General features: G+C 40.9%; 1 protein-coding gene across 2 annotated transcripts; it reads left to right on the top strand.

Moving 5' to 3' along the window:
- Window positions 1-20,088: 20,088 nt before the first annotated feature.
- Window positions 20,089-23,335, top strand: SDR42E1 (short chain dehydrogenase/reductase family 42E, member 1). 2 transcript variants are annotated; one of them, XM_086469320.1, is made up of 3 exons: window positions 20,089-20,115; window positions 20,582-20,683; window positions 22,049-23,335. In XM_086469320.1, the coding sequence occupies exons 2-3, from the start codon at window positions 20,616-20,618 to the stop codon at window positions 23,154-23,156; spliced, it is 1,176 nt and encodes a 391-aa protein (XP_086325446.1). In that variant the 5' UTR covers window positions 20,089-20,115; window positions 20,582-20,615; the 3' UTR covers window positions 23,157-23,335. The 2 variants fall into 2 exon arrangements, with proteins under 2 accessions (XP_086325446.1, XP_009957202.2); XM_009958900.2 differs by lacking the exon at window positions 20,089-20,115 and having other exon boundaries at window positions 20,520-20,683.
- The last annotated feature ends 721 nt before the right edge of the window (window positions 23,336-24,056 follow it).

The following is a 24,056-nucleotide window of genomic DNA, read 5'->3' as shown; positions in this document are numbered from 1 at the left end:
TGCTGCTTCTGCTTCTAGTAGCACGCTGGTCTCAAGGTCAATTATACCTTGCCCTCCATCAAGCCATCTTCTTAAAGATTTCCTTGGAGAATTTTGCTTTCTCTCCGTGATTGGTCTCTACCACATGATTTAGATGATCACAAATGTGCCGGCATTTAAAGCGTCCACTCTCACACTTGAGGATACAGCAAGCTGGAGTTTTCACACAGTGAGATGAGGGTCAGAAGTGACCACTTCCAGCCTGATGTCCACCTTGGCTCCCCTCGGCCTGTGGGGAGGGGACAGAGGTGGGCGAGGGGCCAAGCTGTGGTGGCCACCATGCCTGGTCCCTGAAGAGCAATCTCTATTTGAGTCTTCCCCTCTGCTCTGTGCTCCCCTGACACGTCCCCCACTGAGATGCATATGTGCACTCGCACATCCTCTCCCTCACACACTGACTCAGAGCGTGGGGGGATATATGGACTGCCGGGGATGCCATATGCATGCATGGCACGCACACAGGCTGCTGTGCACTGACACAACACCCGTCTGCACCCACAGCACTGCAGAACGACTGTGGGAAGGGCTGGTGGGGACTGATCTCTGACTGAATTAATGCTGAATTTATATTTTTAATATAAAATATAACTATTGAAAGTTTCTTTTAATGAGAAGCTGACCATGTGTTCACCCTGGTGTGTGAATAAAATTATACGCCAGTGCATAGATCATACACACCTGATCTAAAACTGGCTGAGAAACATTAATTTGGAGTACCCACCTCAAGAACCCTTGCACTTTCTCTGACACCAGCAGAGACAGATTGAGGATCCCTCTTAAGAAAGCATCTACTTTCCTCTCTACCACTTTGGTATGTCTCCAGTTCTCACAGCTGTATGTTAACACAAGATTGCATTATTTCCTATTTCTTTATGTCATGCCTACTCATGCTATGAATATACACCCTTATCTCACCTCCTTCTTGATAGTTTTGCTGGAAAAGATGTGGTTCCTTGAAATTATCAGGATGTTGCATCAACACGACATCTGCGTTATAAGGAGGATGGATTTGAGCTAATTGATTTTGAGCTAAGCTTGACCCACCTTTGCCAGGACATCCGTCTTTCTTCCCAGCTTTTCAAAGTCACTGCACAGTAACTCAGTGCTCTGTCCCTTTATGCCCTGGCAATCTGTGTATTCTACACTGAAGCCTGAACACTGCTTCCATAGTCAGCCCACGCCAATGCCAAACAGCAGCAGAGAAAAGATTCAGACCTGTGTCCTGGCTGAGCTGTTCTGTTGTGCAATTACTTACCCTCACTGGGTATTTTGATCTCTGTGCATGTTTCTGAAGTTTCTAACTGGGACTTGGCAGATCTCAAGCATGCCCCACCATGTAGGACTCTTCATGCTAAGTGATAACTTTTGAAGGTCAACTAAAGCTATGGCAAAAGAAGATGCTTTTCATGGAGAATGATCCTTCCACAGTAATCTGCAACATGGATGGCCAGTCTCTACAGAATCTCTTCAGTCCAAATCCAGATTGTTTTCCTCTGAATTCCACAGTCGCAGCATCTTTCACTCCGTGTATTATCACTGTAGAAGACTTTCCCCAGGACAAAGCAAGGAGACCTCTCCAACATGTGGGATCTTTATCACAGGCATCCATTCATTGATTCCATGTTCTCATTCTTTAGGCACAATCACTTCTTCCTAGATATTAATTTACTTCCCGTTTCTTCAAGCTTTTCTCCTGTCATCCTTTGCTGGCTTTATATTTTTCAGCATGATGGCTGCAGCCTGTGCTTTCAATTTCTGTTCTTAACACAAAAAAGGGCAAAATGTTCAGGTTCCCATCTTTCTTTGAAATATGGTGAAGCTGAACCCATTCACAACTTCTTTGAAATGCACCACCAAGCTCTTTTTCTGTTCTACTTTGGTAATGAGCACTCTTCTGTCTTTGCTTTTCATAGCTCCACTTCTGGTACGGAAGTCTGCCTGCCGTTTATTTTTTTAGAGTCTCTGTGACTTTCCAGCGTAGTAGAAGCTTCCAGTTCAACCGTGAGGCCTTCAGCATGTCTCTGTTGCCTCTCCCTGCATCATTTTTCACTTCTTGGTTGCATTTCTCATGTGTTTTCTTTGCACTTTCCAGTAATTTACTAGTCAACATTTTTCTTTTCAGCACTTTCCCTTCGTCCAGAAGTACCAAGTGACATATCCAATAGTTGCTGTCTCTTGATATTCTTCTTCCCAGCTGCAATATGAATTACATTGTCTAGAAGCATAAACCATTTTTTCTACGTGCCCAATCTCTATATCTCAGCTTCCGCTGCCTCTGCCTGTCACAGATGTGTTTTCAGTCAGGCTAGAATTTCTCACAGAACTCTTCAGTTTTCCATTTTGTCCTATTTTGTTTGCTGATTCAGGCTTTTTCAGCTGTGCAATGCAATGACTGTCGCTCCTGAAAGCACTGGTTCCATGTACTCTGTGTGCTCTGTGGCTTACAAGGGGATCTGCATTTCAAGTTCGGTAGGGAAGTTCTTGGCTACAAGGCTTTTCTCGGAAAATAATTCCAGCAGAAAATAGGTCAGAATCTGTTTCACCAAATGAATCATTAACCAAGATAGAAAAATTATTCTCATGAGTAAATACATATCTGAGCAGAAAAAATACGAAATTATTTACTTTGACTACAGTTTCTGAGAGTATCTAAACACCTTCACACATTTGGATTTTGGTGGACTTAATGGCTACACAAGGACTTGTCAGGCTTTAAGACAAGGATGCAGAAGCTATTGAGCTAGAATACACAAAACTCATTTGGGCAAACAGACTTTGCTCTTACAAATACTACTGAACTTCTATACAAAGACTGAGATAATCCTCTGCCTTCAACCAGTTATCTATTCATGCACTTAACTTGAAGCACATGAATTGTCCCAGTAAAGACAACAAAACTATTAGTCTGCCTAGAGCTAGGAATGTAGCCAAGTACCTTTGCGAATTAAGATCTCTGAACTCACAGGCATGTACTGAATAACGGCAAAAAAAGATTATGTGCAACTGAAAAAAAGGCTATGTCTTCAAACTATTTCTTTAATAGACCCTCAGGGAAAATAATTCCTGTCAAATAAAGTATGTAACCATTAAAGAAATGTAAGAAAGATATTTTACCTCTAAGTTACTGGGGATTTTGGTTTTAGAAATATAGTAATTGTAAAGACTGTAAATTCAGAGATTGACAGTAATTCCTGAAGGTCACTTGGCAGTGAAGAAACAGCTGTAGCTCACCATTTCACAATATTCAATTCTAAGAAAAGCTAATAATAATAACAATAATAATTACTTCCTCAGCTAAATCTCCTGTTACTTTCTCAAGTGTAAGAACCTCAGAGTGACAAACTTCTGTACTGATGGCCAAACTGGACCTGTAAATCCTTCTGGCAGGTACCCATGCAACACACACCTTAGCATTATGCAATCTTCCAAAGAAACAATTGCAGCCTGTATTTCCTATGTGAATCCAATGCCTGCAGCAGCTCTGTCTTTGCTTTGAAGCAGTAGGTTTTGTAATAACATGCCGTGTGAAATAAAGCCATGGGCTGCAAGTTCTGCCTTGGTATTTACATAAATTCTAATCACCCTTTGTAAACTTTCTGCAACAGATAGACAAAACATCTTAAATCAGAGGAATCATTACGACTGTGAGCACTCCTTTGTATTTGCAAGGGAGGTTTTCTTCTCTAACTCTCCAGACATCTGTGGATCTCTAGGCTTTCAGGAACAGCTATAACTGGATTGCACTCTTTCCAAAATAAGTCATTTTTTTATCAGTCCAATTGTCCTTATTTTCCAAAAAGAGGATAGAATCAGAAAACGTAAAGGCAATTAGGTACTCCTTAGGAAGTCAGCCAGGAATCACCTTTAAGTTATCCTCATGAGAAATTACACTTGCCTGACTTTCTTCTGTCATCTGATAACATGAAATGGCTTTCATAGAACCATCAGTGTTATAGAAGAAAAGATATCAGTTTATCTTAGTCCACTTCTCTGACAGCAACAAACTCTTCCCTAAAGTTTCCTTTGGTACATTCAGAGTAAAATTCCAGCCCTGCCTAGGACACAGCACAACATAGTGGTGCCTCAATACATGAGAAACAAAGATGCAAGCTATAATCTGGACTGCAATATTAGTTCATTTTTCCAATTAGATTTTTCTTATATCTCTCTACTCCCTTCTCTTTCGTACAGCTTTGCCTCTCTGAAGTTAATGGTAGCACCTATATTCCCAGAACACAGAGAATTTCCATATTTTCGTAGCCCACACTCTGCTCATTTCTTCGCAGGTATTTCCTGAAACGCAACTGCAATTTTGCCTGCCTTACTTCTAGATGGTTTCTCCTAACCACAATTCATACAGACCATATCTACATCAGAAAAAAAACACACTACTGCATCTTGTTTCTGTAACTTTTCCTCCTGCATGCCTCCAAACAATGGCAGGTGGAGAAACATCTGTTTTACATCTGACCTTTCCCCACGTGTTAACAGTAGACCACAAAATGTTTTAAATATTTAGGTATTATCTATGCAAACATCACATATTTTTTATCATAGTTAAATCTATAAACAGCAATGTGAATATGGAGCCAAACGGAAAAATAGGCATATATGGTAATCAAAAGTCTGATTAAAGCATGGGTAGACAAACTGAGTAGCTAACACAGGTAACAGTAGTGATGGAGATGCCAACTTCAGCCATCCCAGTTCACCAGGGACTCCAGGTACACATGGTAGATTATTAGCTCCTAAATTTGGGCCCTATAGCACCCTTATGAATATTTAATGGCGTAGTGCTAACTTGCAGCTAACATAAACACACACCTTTAATCAGGCCTTTCAGTGCAATCTAGACATGGACCAATATGGTCCACAGCAAGATTTTGACTCATAAAAATCCTCAGCTCCAAGTCTATCTGCACTCCTCTCTTTTGCCCCTAGAAAAGAGTCCCTTCAAAGTGGGGGATTTACTACATCACCGACATGACTTGTCATGGTAGACGGTAACATAAAAAATAAATCACATACAACTTGAGCCCCAGAACATGTCTCTGAGCTTTGAGCATGGATTCTGCAAAAGGGGAAGGAAATGTGTGGTAGCATCTCCCCATCGTCACTTGGGCTATTAACTATGCACACCTGCGACATGCCTTCCCTCCCATCTGCAAACTCTTAAAAACATCTCTGCCTCTCATAAACAGAATTCACTTATTTTTAGATTTTCCTCACAGTTACATCAGCTAGTCTTTGAAATGAAAGCTGAAGCAAAATGAGATGAAAAATGAGCGATGATTCAAAAAGCATTAAGTGATCAACCATGACAAAGCGTCACCTGCCCTAAATGCATTCTGTTTTCTGTCACTTGAAGGACAAGTCCCTTGCTTCTGAATGGTGAAGGCATGTATTTTTCCTGTTGAGGAATCGTGACCTCACTCTGTGTGTAATCAATGACTTACACTATTATTTTGATTGAACGCGTGTTCGCTACATACCAAATGTCACCGATTTCTCCTTTAATGCCCCTGATCTGAAGGGCATTCCCGTTGCTTTTCAGCAGTGTTTGTGCTGCTTGTAAACTGCCACAACTGCGTTTGAATGTTGTCAGGAGGACCAGCTCTCTGTCAGGAATGACCTAGTGATAGATGATCCTCCTGTGGAGCAGGGGAACGAACTAGATGACCTCTCAAGGTCCCTTTCAGTATCTGTGGGGGGGTTTGATTGTTCTATGGCAGGTAGCATTTTAGTTAAATGGTATTTTTTCTTTTAGCAATCCACCAACTATGGAAAAAAATCTATATACTCAATGTTATTTTTTGTTGTTTTGTTTCCCTTTATTATATTGTCCATCTCAGACATTTTATATCATACAGTAACCTTAACCCCTGACTCAAAAATTGTTCAGATGCAAGCATATCTAATCCCATTAAAATCACTATGACTACCCACAGATAAAACTAGACAGATGATTTAATAGGTTGCTGAATGGTGGTCCCAATACCCATTAGGTCTAAATGTTCCGAGACCCCAAACCCACAAATACTTACGTACATTCTTAAAAATAAACACAGATATTCATACACAAGCAAAGGACAGAAATATTCATACCCATGAGTTTAAGAATTAGACGCTATCCTAAAGACCTCCTCCACCTGGTTTTGAGACATGCTAATAGATTCATGCAAACGAACGTACATCATAAACTGATTTATTTTGCTTTCCAGGTGACACAACTACCAAGTGCAACTTTAATGAACTTCTCCAAGTTTTTCAAGTCAGCATTAAAATATTGTCAAGCCCCAGGTGCAGGTCATACCCAAAGAGGCACGGATTCTATGGGGATACGTCTGTACAGGCATTTCACACTAATCATCCCTTGCAGGGGATTCTTTCCTGAGCTGTGCATAGTTTGTAACTTGTTTTATTAATACTGTAAACTATCACTTGACTTTTAGTTTCCATTTCAAAACTGCTTTTTAACAACATATACAACAGCCTTAGGGCAAACCTCTCTCTTGGATGCATGCAAACTTTGCTAGAATTACTAAGGGCTATGCAGGCATAGCTTCAAAGGCAGATTTGGGACCTATAACTTTAATTCATCCACCAAATGGAGCTCCAAAATCCATTAAGGAAAAATAACTAGTAACCATCTGTCTTTATTCATCAGGCTGAAAGCAGTTAATCAAACCTAGTGGACATTTTTACTTTCTTCTTTCTCTCTCAACAGCTTTGAACACAGATGCAGCCTTTCCATAATTAAGCTGAGCATAGTAGCTCCTAGCCAGATTAATTCTTAAGAGCTTGTCAAAAATGTCAGATGGCATACAGGTTCTGTGTTTTGTCCCTGGGATTTCTGGGATTTTTATATTTATATATATATATATATATATACATGTGGGCAGATTTGGGGCACAGTTATTAAAATTAACAGCTATCTATATAGCCCATGCTCTTAACCCACTGCAATGACAGCAGAATTAGGAGAACCCATTCTCTATGATGAGGTATCTTTTTCGTCTCTCTGTTAGGGCTCAAAGTCAGGATATCACCTCCACAGTGAATGAATGCCTCTCAGAACTGAACTGAAACACGGGGTGCAAATGGCCACCAGAACACAGCTACTTTTGCTCACTGCTGAACCACATTTTTGCTAGTAACTGAAGGGCAAAAATTTTTCTAAACTCATTGACAGTGTCCTGAATCAACCTAAAGATATTCCAAGTTACAGGAGTACATTCTAGCCAGCTGGAATATACTTAGATTGTTCATGCCTAACAACTATTCCAGACACGTGTTTTTAGGAAAGTTCTCAGAGAATCATCGAACGGTCTGAGTTGGAAGGGACCATAAAGATCGTCTCACTCCAACCCCCCTGCCATGGGCAGGGACACCTCCCACCAAACCAGGTTGCTCCAAGCCCCATCCAGCCTGGCCTTGAACACTGCCAGGGAGGGGGCAGCCACAGCTTCTCTGGGCAGTCTGTGCCAGTTCCTCACCAGCCTCACAGTGAAGAATTTCCTCCTGATATCTCATCTAAATCTCCCCTCTTTCAGTTTGAAACCGTTACCCCTCGTCCTGTCACTGCCCTCCCTGATCCAGAGTCCCTCCCCACCTTTCCTGTAGCCCCCTTTCAGCACTGCAAGGGCGCTCTAAGTTCTCCCCGGAGCCTTCTCTTCTCCAGGCTGAACAACCCCAACTCTCTCAGCCTGTCCTCACAGGGGAGGTGCTCCAACCCCTGATCATCTTCGTGGCGTCCTCTGAATCTGCTCAAGCAAGTCCATGTCTGTCTTGTGCTGGGCGCCCCAGAGCTGAACACAGCACTGCAGGTGGGGTCTCAGGAAGGTGGAGTAGAGAGGGTGAACACCCTCCCTTGACCTGCTGGCCACAATTCTTTTGATGCAGCCCAGGATGCACTTGGCTTTCTGGGCTGCAAGCGCACACTGCTGGCTCATATTCAGTTTTTCATCCACCAGCACCCCCAAGTCCTCCTCCGCAGGGCTGCTCTCGATCCACTCATCACCCAGCCTGTATTTGTGCTTGGGATTGCCTCAACCCGTGTGCAGGACCTTGCACTTGGCCTTGTTGAACTCCATGAGGTTCACACGGGCCCACCTCTCCAGCCTGTCCAGGTCCCTCTGGACGGCCTCCCTTCCCTCCAGCGTGTCAACCGCACCACACACCTTGTTGTCATCAGCAAACTTGCTGAGAGTGCACTCGATCCCGCTGTCCAGGTCACCAACAAAGATGTTAAAGAGCGCCGCTCCCAATCCTGACCCCTGTGGAACGCCATTCATCACCTGTCTCCACTCAGACATCGAGCTTTTCACTGCATCCCTTTGAGTGCGACCATCCAGCCAATTCCTTACCCACTGAGCCATGTCTCTCCAGTTTGGAGACAACGATGTCATGTGGGACAGTGTCAAATGCTTTGCATTTGATACGGTTTCTATTGATATGCATTTGATATGGTTTCTATTAACTTTAAAAGGATATACACAAGTATCCAAGGTGGCTTTTAGATCTCGATTACTATTAATAATGAGCTGATACATGTTTTCAATTTCCTTTTTTCTGAGTTCTAACATTTTAAAGCAGAGAGCATCTCCAGTTCTTAAGGATTTTATGTTACCTGTTAAATATTCTGGTTTTTCGATTGAACTCTACAATCACATTTATGGACTGAAACTAGGACTTAAAAGTACCAGCCTAGGAGCAATTTCTGCTTCCTTTAAACTGGGTTTTTATTTTATTTTTAAATAAATTAAAAGCTCATGTCAAATATATCTTCGTAGAATTTCAGCATCATATAGAAGTTTTAAAGTTCTTAGCTTTGTAACTGGTTACACAGAACAGTTGATTACTATTACTTTCCATTAAACAATGGAGTTTGAAAATGAGTAGTGCAAAATGAGGAGAGACTGTCCCAGAGAAAGCCATTCAACAACTCTAGAAAAGAGACAGGCGGTGGGCTTTCAAAGTAGTCATGAAAACTGGACCACAGGAAGTACTGATAGAAACCAGTAGATACTGGCCAAACTTCATGAGTCAAATTCAAATGAAATTTAAAATATTACAGGACTCCAAAACATCGAATTTGTTTGTATAATTTTGCCTCCATGTGTTTAATTGCTGGTAACTGTTTCCTCTATTAGTCTTTCATCCCCACAGATATATTCAAAATGGCAAATGGAAATGAGGCATGCAGCTACGCTTGGAAATGTGGGCACAAATTAAGTAGCCTTAGAACCTCTACATATCAGACTCCACAGCAGAAAATAGAGAGGAAAGAGGGGTTTTGAAGAAAAACTATGCTGGCATGATCTCTCTTTAAATGGCGCTCCTTTCCCTCAGGAATATTTAAGCACTTAGGTATCATAAATACTCTAAGAGGCAAGATAGAATTACTGTTTCCACTGTATACACCAATGAACTGAAGCAAAGAGAGGTCATCTTCTAATTAGTCAAAAAATCATAGATGAAAACTCTCATATCATGGCACTCAGTCCTGGACCCTGCTGCTTGAATATGTTGTCAGTAGCGATCAACTTGACAGGAAATGCTCTTTGAGTACAAGTAAGCTAAAGACCATCAAATAACATTTTCTACACATCGTAACACAGTTTAAAAGTCAGCAGAGAATCATGCTGTAGATGCTTATAAAGAATTCCTCTGGAGAATGAGAGAAACGTGAGAAAAAGTAGGAAGATACCCAGCTGAAAAAATAAGTGGGCAGCAGAGACTGGAATTGCAGGCTCGTCACAGAAGAGGGTGTTACCATCTCTCTGATGAATCAGAGATAAGTGTAGTAGGTAAAGACATACATATGTAAATGGACAGACACAGGTGGAAAAAAAAATTGCTTTTGCAAAGAAGGCCAAGGAAATAGATATTACTAGTCCAAGGGAACCATGCCAAAAGCCTGAATAAAAATGTTATTTTACAAAAATATTGCCCATGGGCAATTGCTATGACACACCTGGCCTCACTGGTGTGATTCACAGAAGGGTTTTCTACACACACAGTAATCCTCTTCTCCTATTTACCTCTTCTAATGTTATCATCCCCACTTTGTTCACATCTGTTATCATAAACTAAATTTCAGTACTGCTACATCCAAGCATAATCACTGTAAATAAATAAGTAACATTTTAAAAATGGCAGAAGTCTAAAAATTCTAAACATGAGGCTCTTCCCACTTACTCTTTTGGTTTTGAAGGCATAGCATGTTCAGACTTGATCCAACTTGCCAGCAGAACAAGTCTCAAATCCCTGATCTTCACTCAGGTACAAACTGTATCGACACTGCTGCAGAGCCACGTTCAGCTGGAATTTGTGGAAGAAGTACTAGTGAGATGCTAAGCCAGGTGAGGTTCTTTATAGGATGTTGTTTTACAGAACCGCTACAGGTTCAGTCCTGAGCACTGCCTCAATTTCACAACTCTGGCAGGAATTGTTTGCAACACGCTCTTATCTTTTCTATTCATCTTTCATACATCTTCCTTGAATCTAAGTCCAGTTAGAAGCAGCCAAGTGGGACTCTTGCCACCCACTGTGCCCCTTTTGAGAAAGGATGCTCCATTCAAAACTCTTTGGATTTAACCAACAGAGTCAGAGAGGAGGGTTCTCACAGAATGGAAAAAGTACAAAGCTGAGCCTCAGCTCAGGCACATGAGTATCTTTAAGGGTTAGAATCATAGAATCATTTATGTTGGAAAAGACCCTTAAGATCATTGGATACATGACAGAAATTAGTAATACTGAAATCTTTAAAACTGGAACTTTAGACTCTGTGAAACTTCATCAGCATGTTAAACAGCTACTGCAACCTCATGAGGCTAAACCTCAGCCCAGCATTTTACGGTAACACACCGGCACAAATGGGGATACATTCAACAAATTATCCATTAAAATCAAAGTTCAAGTTTACAGGAATGCAAGCCAGAATATTGAGAGGAAAATACAAAGACTTTTAACGAAAAAGTGAGAAGTGGCAAAAACTATTTTCATCCATTCTTTTGAATGCTACTACATACTTGCATGTTGTGCTGTTATAAAGCAATCTCTTTGTAATCTCTAAAGTCTCTAAAATGCTTGAGAAAACATAAAGCTTTTATAAAATCAGTACTTATAGTAAAGGAACATGAAGACTCAGCTGAATAGTATTAAAGGTTTACATTTGGTACCTCACCTGCAAGAGTACAGTTCAACTACTAAAAGAGTCAAAACTGGACAGCTCCATCGTCCAGACTTCAGAAAGTGCAACTGAAATACAAGTCGTAACTCAAAGGCTGCAAATGCAGACACAGAACACATGCACCAGAGGAAAAAAAAATTACTCCAACAACCTTTCTTAGAGTGTTGCTGTGCAGCCCTCCAGCATGAGGCACTAAACAAGCTATAGCCACTACACGTGAAGTATATTCTATAGTATTTATATACATGTGTTTAGTTTAGCCTTATTTTCTGTACTAAATATTCCTCTTTTTATTCCGTAAAAGGTGAAAATAAATTAAAAGTTCATAACCCACAACACCTCCATCCCAAGATATCAGGCGATGGTATTAACTTGAGCTATTACGGCCAAAAGCAGCCAGTGGTCAACTTGTTAAAGAAACTGAATAACTCAAATAAGCTAATAATTCTAATTTTAAGAAGTCTAAATTATGGAACACATTAATGATGTAATATTGCACCAAGATGACCTATAAAAGCCAGATTCAGTGGCAGCAGATGTTAACTGAGACCCCTTCTTAAGGTATAATCTACAGGAATTGGAGTCTTGCCTCCTCATTCAGTCCTGGCTAGACCGCCTCATTTCTCACCAGAGGTAATAAGGGGAATCGGTTTCCTGCCTGAATGGGAGGAATGCTTGCAGCCTGTTCTCACAAGGGTCATTCCAACTTCGAAATTCACTTCAAGTTCACAAACTTCAGGAAACGATGAGAAGTCCGTCACTGACAAAAAGCTTACAGAAAAGGCAAAAGCGGTGTGAACCCTTTGCAAACAAGACGCAAGGAGGCTTTGGCTGCACAATGTATTCTCATTAGCGCTTACAAACTGTGAGTCATTTTGGTTTGTCAATTACAATTATGGAAGGCATTTTCTTCATAAACAGCTAAAACATCATGGGAGGCAGGATGATTTTGCCTGATAAGCTAATAATGTGTGTGTTGCTTAAGTGTGATTAATTGCCTGCTTTAGTTGATGCCTGTTCCTAGCAGAGATTACATTTATTTATGACGGTAGGGAAAGGAGCCAGGACCAAAACCACACGAGAAACACAAACGGTGAAGTCTGTTTGGCTTTACTGTTAACAATATGGCACCCAAGGGGTTCTCAGAGGCCACTCAAACGGCTTTCTCAGCCTTTCTCAGAGTATTTTTAAAAGGGCAAAGAAGCTCAGACGATGTCAGTGACAGACTTGGGGAAAGAATTATGCTAGATAATGCTTTCTCTTGGAAAGTGTTAAAATGACAACTGCTAAAACAGGCATTCTTGTGATGATAATAATAATTATAAATTCTTTATAAATAATTATAAATTATAAATTATGAATATCTAAATGGTTTAAGCAGGTAATTTTCCCCTGGTGTATAAAGAACTCCTTAGGTACAAATTTATTTTCTATTTTGTAACTTGAAGATTACGTATTAGACTTGAGAAAATTTCATTATACAAGAAAACCAGTTACTAGAACATGTTGTTCTTCTAGAGTAATTTAGAAGAACATTTCAGTCTATACAGCTTGTCCATATGCGTTTGATGTTTGATTCTTCCGTGTTCCTAGGATGAACGAAGAATTAAGCTGATGTATGTCCTGGAATCAACCCAGCATTTTCAGCTGGCACAAATTCTGTTTCAATGGGCTAGATACTCTGTGAAAGATAAAGCAGCAGCACTTACAAATGCAAAGCTCAGTCAGAATACTTTTACTACAAGAATCAAACAAAAAATCATATACTTGAATCCCCCCGTGACTCAGATCTTTCTTCTCCTTCAAAAGTAGCTAAAATTCAAAATCAGTTATAACCAGACACTGCACCCATAACTTCTGTTAAGTGGAATGAAAATTAAGAGAAAAAATACCTTGCAGTAAATTAAGTCACAGCACACTCACACTCCCAGTTGAATAGCTTCCACTTTGAACATGTTCTTCATGTTACCATTCCAGGACAAAACATGTCCAAATACGGCTTTTGAACTGAAGATAAATGCATGTTATAACTATCTCTGAACTTTAGTAACTTCGCCCCAGTGTAGAGTTAGGGGATTTATTTTGTTTTGACCAAGTGCCTTCAACCTTTAAAATTTTTGGTTCTGAACAAATCCATTTCAAAGGAAAACTCAGGTCTGTGCCAGAACCCCTTGATTTGAAACAGCTCAGAATTAAGTCGCACATCAGGCCATGACAAAATGCTTATGAATTCGAAATTCTACATTAGTTTTGTGGAACAGAATAAGTAGCATCACAGATACATAAGAATGCTGTGCTATTGTAAATACCAAGATGCCATCAAGTTAGCCTTATAGAGGTTAACTAATTTAAACACAGCTGAAGCAAGAAAGAGATTGCAGCCTTTTTTTGATGTTGTTTTCCCCTGCTTACATGTTCAAACTCTTACCTAATCCTTCCTCTGCAAAATTTTCACAATGTTTTCAAGGTAATTACAGAACTAAGCTGGGTAGTACCATTTTTAAGCCAGTGTCTGTTCTGTTTTCTTGCTGTTCTAAGTGCCTGGAAATGGGAGACCACTGTGTAGACCTTGAATATGAAAGCACCACAAGTAAACGTGAAGACGGACAACACTTCCTCGGCAAATACATTTCCTTTCCCCCTCAGCAAATTTAGCTTCCAGTGAGAAACCCACAGAAATGCTAGGCTTTGGTGTTCTTGCTGACACATCTCTTCTCATCCTCACCACCAGCACCTGCAGATTTCTTATTCAGAGAGAAAATCAACACAGTACAAAATACAGACTAAAGATCACATTTCGCCTCGAGTTTGTTCTACATACGGTATAGCACATGATTAGCTGCCTGTGAAGCCAAAAGATCCTTTAGATCCTTCCAAAATATCGAAGCAGTACATTTCCAACTATCAACTGGACGTTCAATTATTAGTGTCAAAGATTCATAGCAGACTGACCTCATCTTGATTTTGCTAGCTAAAAGGGTAAGATTCTTGTAATGGTATCTATGGATAGCTGAATTCAATTATAAATTACTACAACAGGGAAGGAACTCCTCATTATAAGTGCGGTAAATAAGGGCAGCTGCACATCAATCACATTTGAAACTGCATCAGACAATTACTGAAACGTATATACTTAATTACTTCTGAAATAGTTGCCTGTTTAAACTTATGAGAAGACACACTTGAAGTAACTGAATCAAAGACATTCAGCACTGCATTACAAAACCTGTCCTCCCTCAGTCTGAGAGCAAAAACATCTGTGAAAGACTTTCCAATAATATTTTGTTAGTCTTTTCATAAGAAGTTTCTTAATGTACTAACTTTTAAAGCATATAATCCCTTCAGGTACAAAGAGGCTCAATCCTTTAGCCTTTGCAGTCCTGGGTGCCTCCTCTGCATTACTGAAGTTACAGGATGGGCTAAAATTTGGCTTTTTACCTCTAAGCTGTGGCAATTATATTGGATAACATCCTTTCGTACTGTTAAATACTAATATGTTTGCAACATTTTGCAGACAGAGCCTCAGAACATCAGGTAACAAATATATCAGGTCAAATTGCAACTTCAAAAAACCCCACTAGGTTTAAGGGAATTTAAGATCAATATTATTGGAGCAACCAGTTACTTCAGACCTCTAGACTGAAATGCTTAGGAGTGGCTGCTAAGAGTCCCTTCAGACTCTGTTTAGCTCCATGGAGGTTATAAAGATCCACTCATTCTGAAAACTGGGTTATCGATGTGCCCTGCAGAGTACCCAAAAAGACACACACACACCATAAACAGCTATTTGTTATCAATGTGAAAAGGGAGAACACGGGTTATTCTCAGTCCTGTGCTCTAACCGTTCACTTATCCTAAAATATGTACACTTTCTTTCTTCCCTTCCTCTTAGGATAAATAACTAAATCCTAAATTTTAAAAATATGATAATCTACAATCTTTTTGAAGCATTACTGGATAGAAAAGAAGTTAATTTCTGATGATTTCACAGAATGTATGCATCGCTTCATATTGCTGAATAGACACCTCAGAATCAAGCTTGTTCTTTAAGAACCCTTGCAGAAATAATTCAAAGCATTTTCAGTGTCTTTTATAGTCATGATTTTTCAATGCTAAAGATGACCACAGTGAAATCCACTCATAAAATTCAAGATAGTCAAGGCATGACGACCAAGCCTACGTTGTTCCGATCTGCGAACAGCTACCTGGAAAGAAAGCTGACTTGTGTCATCCCGTTGTTTACCAGTCACAGCCCACATACGTTGCATGAAACGCCTAGTTGGTAACTAACCTGTAAGATCTAGTGCCACGACATCAAATATGATGCTGACATTAACGATGTCAGCTAGCTGTGCTACATCAGCATTACAGTACAAGAGCACCCTCTCTCAGGTCACGCTGAAGAATACACCACTGCAAAAGGCATCATCCCTGCACATTAAGAAGCTGGTTTCACTGGCAACTGCTCGATTATTTCCACCCAACCTGATCTTTTGGGGTGGCAACAACCAAAGTTTGAGCAGTTTGTACCTTCTGAAGAGCTGACTGCACCCTTCTACACCCAACATCACAGGCCAGAGCTGCTGCCATCCCCTGGTGGAAGGAGACTACAAAAGGTTCCAGACGGCAGAGCTTTGAGCAGAGCTGCCTTGACCGAACGAGGCGGGACAGAAACCCACCAGCAGGGCCCTGCGCTGCTGCTGCCAACATCACATATGAGTCCTTCTGTGGGTTCTTTGTTGGATCTTGCTTCTGGACGTGTATGAAAAGGAACTTGCTAGCTACAGGTTAACATTCACCCCAAAATCCACACCCACATTAAAGATGATCCCAAAACTAAAGTAAAACAGAGAATTTTTTTTTTTTGACAGTATAGGAAGAATTCTGTAACAAAGCTGACACATCTTTAGTGCAACATATACCAAACTTCTTCCTTCACCCAAGGATCTCAAAATACTCTGCAAACAGTCTGACCCTTTGCAAGAGCTCCGTTGAGTAGAAACTACCTTCCATTTTGTGAATTCCTATTTTGATAAGGAATCCACTACTCCCCGCAACTCCTTCTAGTCAGGACTAGAAATGTTTATAAAATCATATCTCCCAAAATGAGAGATCACAAAAGAATCAGACTAGGAAAATTATATAAAGCAACTGTTTAATGAACAATTTTAATCAGCCTTAGTGAATGGTGTTCACTAAAGAGTGACTACAACTAATGCTGAAATCCTTTTCCTTTCTCGGCATGGAAGAGAGCCTGTTTTTCCATTACTGGAACTCACAGGAAAAAGAAACCAGAAGTACGTTGCTTTGTCATCTCCACATCACCAAATGTACGACACTTTCCACAAGCAACACTGTACAGTGAACAGGTACCCTAAGAGGAAGTCAGTGTTACCATTTTCAGAAGGTCTAACATGTATATTTGCCTGAACTCTTTAAGCCCCATACAATTGATTTCCTGGTTTATTAATATTTGTACAGCACCTCTGATTTGAGCTTCAGAAGCAGAAATGAAACAAGCACCACCGCAACCTCGGGCAGTGAAGAAGTGCAATGACACCTTTGTTACAGAACAGAAATCGATTTTCTGAAGGTCACTCAGGAAACCTCTGTCCAAGCCAAGAATAAAACTCAGGCTAGCGTTTTTATCCACAACCTGTTCTCCTTTAAAAATATTCCAGCCTAATCTAGATTGAATGTTTGACTCTAATTGTGAACACCACGATTCTCTCTACTCCTATTCACAATGTAGATGCTGTAGTCACCTTTTTAGTATTATCCTAACCAATTGGTTTTATGTTTTAGTAAGACCATTAACGTGGCTGGTTCTGACCTAGTTTTAAGTCTTGTTCTCTTCTCTCATCCCATTGTTCAATGAAGAAAAGCACAATTACAATACCAAAAAGAAAACAATACCAAAAAGAAAACAATACCAAAAAGAAAACAATACCAAAAAGAAAACAATCAAATAATACAAAACCAGTGGACTAAGGTTTATTCTCCAGATGAAATATTGCCCTGTTTCCCGAGTCAGTACTGTTGGCACACTTTGTATTTTGATGACAAAAATAATTTTACCAGCTAAGTATTTTAAACTGCAAAGGGAATCAGACGAATTAACATCCTGTGAAAGAACACTCAATGATTTCATTGCTCATTCTTTATAACTTGCATTGTTCGCTAGAGCTGCTTATTTAGCTCTGTTTAGTTGCTGATTTAAAGATTTCTTTGCAGCCTATTTCAGGTTTATTGCAACTCAGGTTGTGGCCCATTTACACTGCAAATGCTTCTATCCTGACACATATTGCCCTAGCGTGCAATTCCACGTATCAGTGCGATCTCTTCAAGTGACTGTAACATAGTCTGGTTCTCTGCATGCTGGGGTATATGAAAGGCATGCTCCAAAATGCCTCATTCTTTAAAGTGAAAATTGGTAGTGGAGACCAGGTTTACATGGTTTTTGAAAAGAAGAAACAAGCCCTGGACAAACATTCCATTACATATAAAGTAAAGCTGGAAGTCCATTTATTTGATGGGAATACAGAATTCATGATACATTAAGGAAGTCCATACAGTTTTAGGAAAAGCAGGGTCTCACCGGAAATGAAAAAGCATGAACAAATGGTTTGTGCAAACCGATGAGATCTGAGTGTCAAGTCTTAACATCAAATCTGTCAAAAATGAGGACAATATTTACCCACAGCTTTCACAGATGTCACCATTCTGAAGGAATGAATATTCCTTACTATTCTTTGAAGCCAAAAAGTACTATTTAGTATAATGAGAAATAAAATTTATAGTGGTTTAAGAGCAAAAGCTTTACAGTATCTTAACAGCTTTGTTACATTAATAACATTTACTCTAATTATGAGATAATCTGACACAATTCATTCGCTGTAGATAACACGCTATACAGAAAGCACAAAAAAGCAGAACGTAGAAAGAGAGAGGGGTCTCAATTCTGCAAACCGTCCTGCATGGACGTTCACAAAGCCCAGAGGACAAAAGGTCATCCTGAGGTTAACAGCTGCCTATTCACATCCAAGCATTTACCTACACAACACGGAGTGCAAGGTCAGAGACACCGTTCAGACAGTGCAAAGCTCTGCACGCTAGCCAGAGAAAGTGTCGGAACATGTGGAGTTTCCATTCTTGGAAATATTCAATACCAACACGGTTCCTCTCTGTCTGAATCTGCTTTGTGCAGGGGGTTCAACTGGGCAATATCTAGCATTTCCTTGCAACCTCAACTATTCCGCAATTCTGCAATATTTCGTTCAAACGCAATCTGTTTGATCAGAAGACAGACATCAACTGTCATAATCTACTGTGAGACTCCTTAAAGATAAAACACTTTGTGTTAGGAGCTCTCAGGGAAAATTCAGGACTCTTTCGTAATTTTCAGGTAATTAAACACTTGGGAAAATTTTCTAAAAATCTTCATAACGTAGATTGAGGTATTATACATAAATCCAGAAGGTATACACACAGCTACAGAATTCTTGTATTGAGTATTTAGGGAAACATAAGCGATTTTTCTGCTTCTGAGCTAGAATTCTCATACTTCTGTGAACACTCCGCTGATTATATGTCTGTACAGCATTTCAAGGGATGCTTCACGGCTGCCTCAAACCCACTCTTCTGCCCACACAGACAGGGAGATCAGCTATGATTGAAGGACGCCCTCCAAAATAGACACTCCCAATGTCTACATGGATGCAGCAGCTCTGCATAGTCAGGTTGTACAGCACAAGTTCAACACCGGAGACTGCTATTTAAGAGTCACAGAGGTTCACAAGCAAGAAATAATTGCTAAAAAAATTCTGTAATGCTCACAGAATTTTTTGTAGAATCTGCTTGGTTTTAATTCTTGCTAGCCATCAATCAAAATGAAAACACAGCATACTGAGTCTACTTCTGTCAAGGTTTTGCACAACAGTGCGTTTTAAGTAGTTTTGACGCTGAATCCACCAAGTTCTTTCTAACATTCCCCAAGTTGTTCACGCTTCTGCAGAAGAAAAAGAGAAAATACCACAAAACAGACTTCGATAGTGTAATTCTTCATTGTTTTCTATCACAGCTCTCTCTCGCAGACAGCTTGCAGTGGATTGCTGATTCTTAACTCGAGAAGCAATTCCGCTGCAGTCAGTCAGTGCTATGCGTTGTTCTCCCGCCGCCAGAGACATGTCAGCCTCTGCGCAAGGCGCAGCAGACTTCTGCCAGCGTGCTGTGCGGTACAGGGTTGCGACAGACATATCAGGATGGGGGAAGGCCACGTTCATGGCCCAGAGATGCTGCGAGGGCACAGCTCCCCCAGACATGGTGGGTTATTCAAAGGCCGCTGCGGTATCTTCATATCAACATGGTCAGCAGCGAGGCCAGAAACTCCTCTGTCCACCCAAAACACCGGGACTAAAGGGCTCTTTAGCCACCTGGACCCTCTCTCTAACATCCCAGGTCTCTGCAGAGCCTCACGCCCCTGGGTGCAGGCACGCTGAGGGAAAAGTACAAACACCAGACGGGACACAGCTGGAAAGGGCTGATTTCAAAGCCACCAGGAGAGTCACCATTTCAAAGTGCCTCACGCCGCGAGCCAAGCTCTGGTCGAGCATCACCGGGTAAGGGAAGGGGGAAAGTAGCATCCTCCGCGCACACGAACCGACAGAACACGGCAAACTCCAACTAACCGACGTTCGCCGGGACACAAATCCAACACCTACCGAGCGCTTTCCCGTCAGACCGCCCTCCCCGCGCCTCCCGCCCACACCGCCCCGCCGCCATCTTGTGCCCAGGACCCGCCCGCCGCCCCCGCGAAACTCCATTTCCCGTGAAGCCCAGCGGCGGCACGGCGGCGCTCCGGGAGGCGGCGGCCGGCAGAGCAGGTACGGGCGGGCGGCTGGTGCCCCTCCGAGCCGCCTTCCCGTTCGCGGGGGCCCCTCGGCGCCGGCCGAGGTCTCTGTGGGTCGTTCCCGAGGGCCCCGGCGGGCCTGGGCCGCGCCCCGTGCGGGGCGGCCGTGCTGAGCGGACCCGATCCCGCCCGTGCTGCTCCGCCTGCGGTCGGTGTACGCGGCATAGCCGCAGAGCGAGGCCCGGGAGGGAAGCTGAAGCCTGTCGTAGCTTTTCATAACGACAGCTATAGAGTTGCCTTTTTCAGAGCAGTCATCTTTTCCCTGACTGTAACCTCTCTTTTGAGGAATACCGAGGCAGAATGTGGTTCTGCGCTGCCGAGCAGATGGTGAAATGAAGGGCTTCAATTAAAATGTCAGATAGATCTGTGAATAACTGAATGTGTAATGATATTAAAACTCAGACAGGTTTTAATGTGCGTTTTTACAATGTGTTTTATAGGTCAATTTCCTTAAATTGTGCCAAAGGAAAGAGGATGGAACCAGAAAATACTGCTAAGGAAACAGTCGTCATTACTGGAGGAGGTGGTTATTTTGGCTTCCGGTTAGTGCCTTAAATGGTTATTACATACCAGAATAAATGTAAGAGGTTGCTGCTGGTGAGGCAACAAAATCCATCTGTAGAAGAGAAAACTGGGGGCCTGAGGTGCCTGATCCAGTTCACCCCATCTTCTGACTCATCTTGGGTCTCAGTCTTAAACCAACATGTTATTCTGTTTCTAAATGGTTTAAGGCAATACTTTACTGTGTTTCCACATGTCAAGCATCAACTGGCTTTCAGACATTTACCTGTCCTGTCACCTTTGTAATGGGGATTTAGATCATCATCTTTCAGCCTACTCTCAAGGGCAAGCTCACACTTGGATGCAGATCTTTCTTTTGACAGGAGGCTGTGGCCTGCAAATAATTACACACGTGCTTAGCTATATAGATTAAATACTCCAGCTGCTCTCTACTCTCAAGAATATATTTATTTTTATGGACATCGATGTTTTAGGATTAGAGTTGTTAATAAGCTACATATTTCAGCAAAATCCATTTCCCCTTACTGTAGATAGATCTACAGGCTAAACTATGTAAGGAAAAAAATCCTATTTTGAGCCCTAGACTACCTTCTAGAGTACCTTCAGAGTAATTACTGCTTACATAGGTGAGAGAGATTACAGTCCTGACCAAGAAGTAAATTTCAAATGGGGGAAAAAAAAATCTCAGGAGATACCTATCTGACTTCTGCTTGGTTTTTTTTCCTCTACTGTCTCCCCCTTGAAGCACTATGGAAATAGAAGAATTATAGGAAAGGGGAAGAGAAATACCAGATTTATACTTTGTGTCAATACCTGTATTTATATCTGTGACTTGGTGTAAAATGTAGGCATGTGGCAAAGGATTCAGCTTAGAAGCATCTCAGTCATTCCTCTTCTTCATAAATTTCAAACACAATGGCAAAGACCAACCTATTGTCCTGACAGAATGGAGATGGCACAAAAGCAGTAAGATAAAATCAGTAAGATTTTTTTTTTTTTTAAATATTTGGCTTACATCTGAAAGGTTTTCTATTACTGGTCTGTAGGGGACAGAAGCAGAGAAATAGCTGGTTTCTTCCAAAAGGCTGCTGAAAGCACTTCAGTTATTTCTGTTCTGAATTTTCCTTTACAGTTCCGCTTCTTTTTACACTTTTTTTTTTCCTCCAAAGTATTGATGGACCCTAAGAAATTAGTTCAGTACCTAAAGTATCAGAGCTGAATCTTCCCTGTAGAGGATGGCTGAATGTTTAAAAGACTCCTACCAGAAAAAAAAAAGAAAAAAAAAAATCAGTATTGAAATAGTTAATAGTCTCTTACCTCCAGGTGAAACGTTTCATGTGTCATTATGCTATCTATACTAACATACAGTTTCTATCATGTTTTAGTTTAGGTTGTGCCTTACACCAGAAAGGAGTTGATGTGATTCTCTTTGATGTCGTGAAGCCACTTCGAACTGTGCCAGAGGGAATAAAGTTCATGCAAGGGGATGTCTGTTGCCTGTCTGAAGTTGAAGAGGCTCTTCGAGATGTAATCTGTGTATTCCATATTGCTTCCTATGGAATGTCTGGCAAGGAGCAGCTGAACCGAAAACTTATAGAAGATGTTAATGTGAAAGGAACAGAAAATGTCATCCGAGCCTGCAAGAGCACGGGAGTGTCGAGTCTGGTTTATACAAGTACATATAATGTGATATTTGGAGGCCAGATTATAGAAAATGGGGACGAATCTCTGCCTTATCTACCTCTTCACCTTCATCCAGATCACTACTCCCGGACCAAATCTTTAGCTGAAATGAAGGTTCTGGAGGCAAATGGTGCTGAGCTTGGAAATGGAAAAGGTGTGTTAAGAACTTGTGCTCTCCGACCAGCAGGCATCTATGGGCCTGGAGAACAAAGACATCTTCCAAGAATAGTCAGTTACATTGAAAGGGGACTGTTTAAATTTGTATATGGAGATCCTCTTAGTTTAGTAGAATTTGTACATGTAGACAATCTAGTTCAGGCTCATATCCTGGCATCTGAGGCCCTCAAAGCCAACAACAAGCACATAGCTGCAGGCCAAGCCTATTTTATTTCAGATGGCAGGCCTGTAAATAACTTTGAATTTTTCCGACCATTAGTGGAAGGTTTGGGTTACAAGTTCCCAACTTGTCGTCTTCCTCTCTCCCTTGTCTATTTTTTTGCATTCCTTACTGAAGTAGTTCATTCTCTTGTAGGATGCGTTTATAATTTTCAGCCTCTCCTCACTCGCACAGAGGTTTACAAAACCGGTGTCACGCATTATTTTAGCATGGAGAAGGCCAGAAAAGAGCTGGGGTACGAGCCTCAGCAGTATAGCCTGAACGAAGTGGTCGAGTGGTTTAGGTCTCAGGGATGTGGACCAAAGCCAAGGAAGTATACCACTATGCATCTCGTTAGGGATGGAGGATTGCTCTTGCTGCTGATTGCTGTGGTGGTCTCATGGTTTCCATCTGCAGTTACATTTTCACTCTGAAATGCTGAGTATGGAGGACAGAATTTAGTTATGTCCTCTTGGTTTTGACAGACAGGTAACAAAAGAAAACCCACAAGAAAATACACATTTGTGTCATTCAGGTAAATATCTTTTAAGTTTTATCCCTGAGGAATGGAAACATTGAATAAAAAGGTGGGATTTTTTAAACGTAGTTCCTCTTCAAAGTAAAATTGATCAGATCACTAACAAGATGAAGCTCAGTATTACTGCAAACAGCATTTTATTTTCAGGTACAACAGCACGCTACAGTGAATGGAGCAAATGTCCTTAGACTGACCCTTCTTCCTCCCCGATGGGATTATTCTCTTGATCCCTGCCCTTTATTCCTAAACTGTTTTGCTACATGATCCAGAGGAGAACAAACACATTCTTTGATCACATTCCAAAACCAATTTCTGCTTTCCAGCTTGGATGTATATATGCCTAACCAAGATTAACCGATAAAACTACTACACAATAAATAAATGCTTTTTTTTTTTTTTTTAATGAATACATTCTGGTATGATTTTCTGAGTTAACTCTGTGATATCTAATGACGCTTCTGGAAAATGCACAATGGTTAATCTGAGTTATAGCAAAGTGCTTGAAGCAGTACAGATTTGTAGATTTTTCTAATGGTAAAATATGCCTGTTTAAAATGAATGAGCCAGCTAAAGTGCATTCATAAGTAAGACTGTGATTTTTCCCAGCATTATTGAATGGTTAAACAAATAATCCATCAAAGACATTTGGTAAGTGATTACATTCGTGTTCCAGTGTTTATAAAACATTTTTAGCCTTTAATAATATTTCTTTAACACCTGACACCATTGGAATAGAACTTCACCTTTGTAGCAGGATGGAAAACACTTGATATAATGAAACTCCTCATTTTGTGGA

This window comes from Leptosomus discolor, chromosome 8 (genome assembly GCF_034619465.1).
Source record: "Leptosomus discolor isolate bLepDis1 chromosome 8, bLepDis1.hap2, whole genome shotgun sequence".
NCBI classification, from domain to species: Eukaryota; Metazoa; Chordata; class Aves; order Leptosomiformes; family Leptosomidae; genus Leptosomus; species Leptosomus discolor.
Note: the sequence above shows the minus strand (reverse complement) of the source record. Positions and strands in the feature narration are given on the sequence as shown.

Coding starts and splice junctions, on each gene's coding strand:
- SDR42E1 (XM_009958900.2), top strand. CDS start 20,520: ATGTGTAATGATATTAAAACTCAGACAGGTTTTAATGTGCGTTTTTAC. Junction 20,684..22,048: donor GGTGGTTATTTTGGCTTCCG/GTTAGTGCCTTA, acceptor ATCATGTTTTAG/TTTAGGTTGTGCCTTACACC.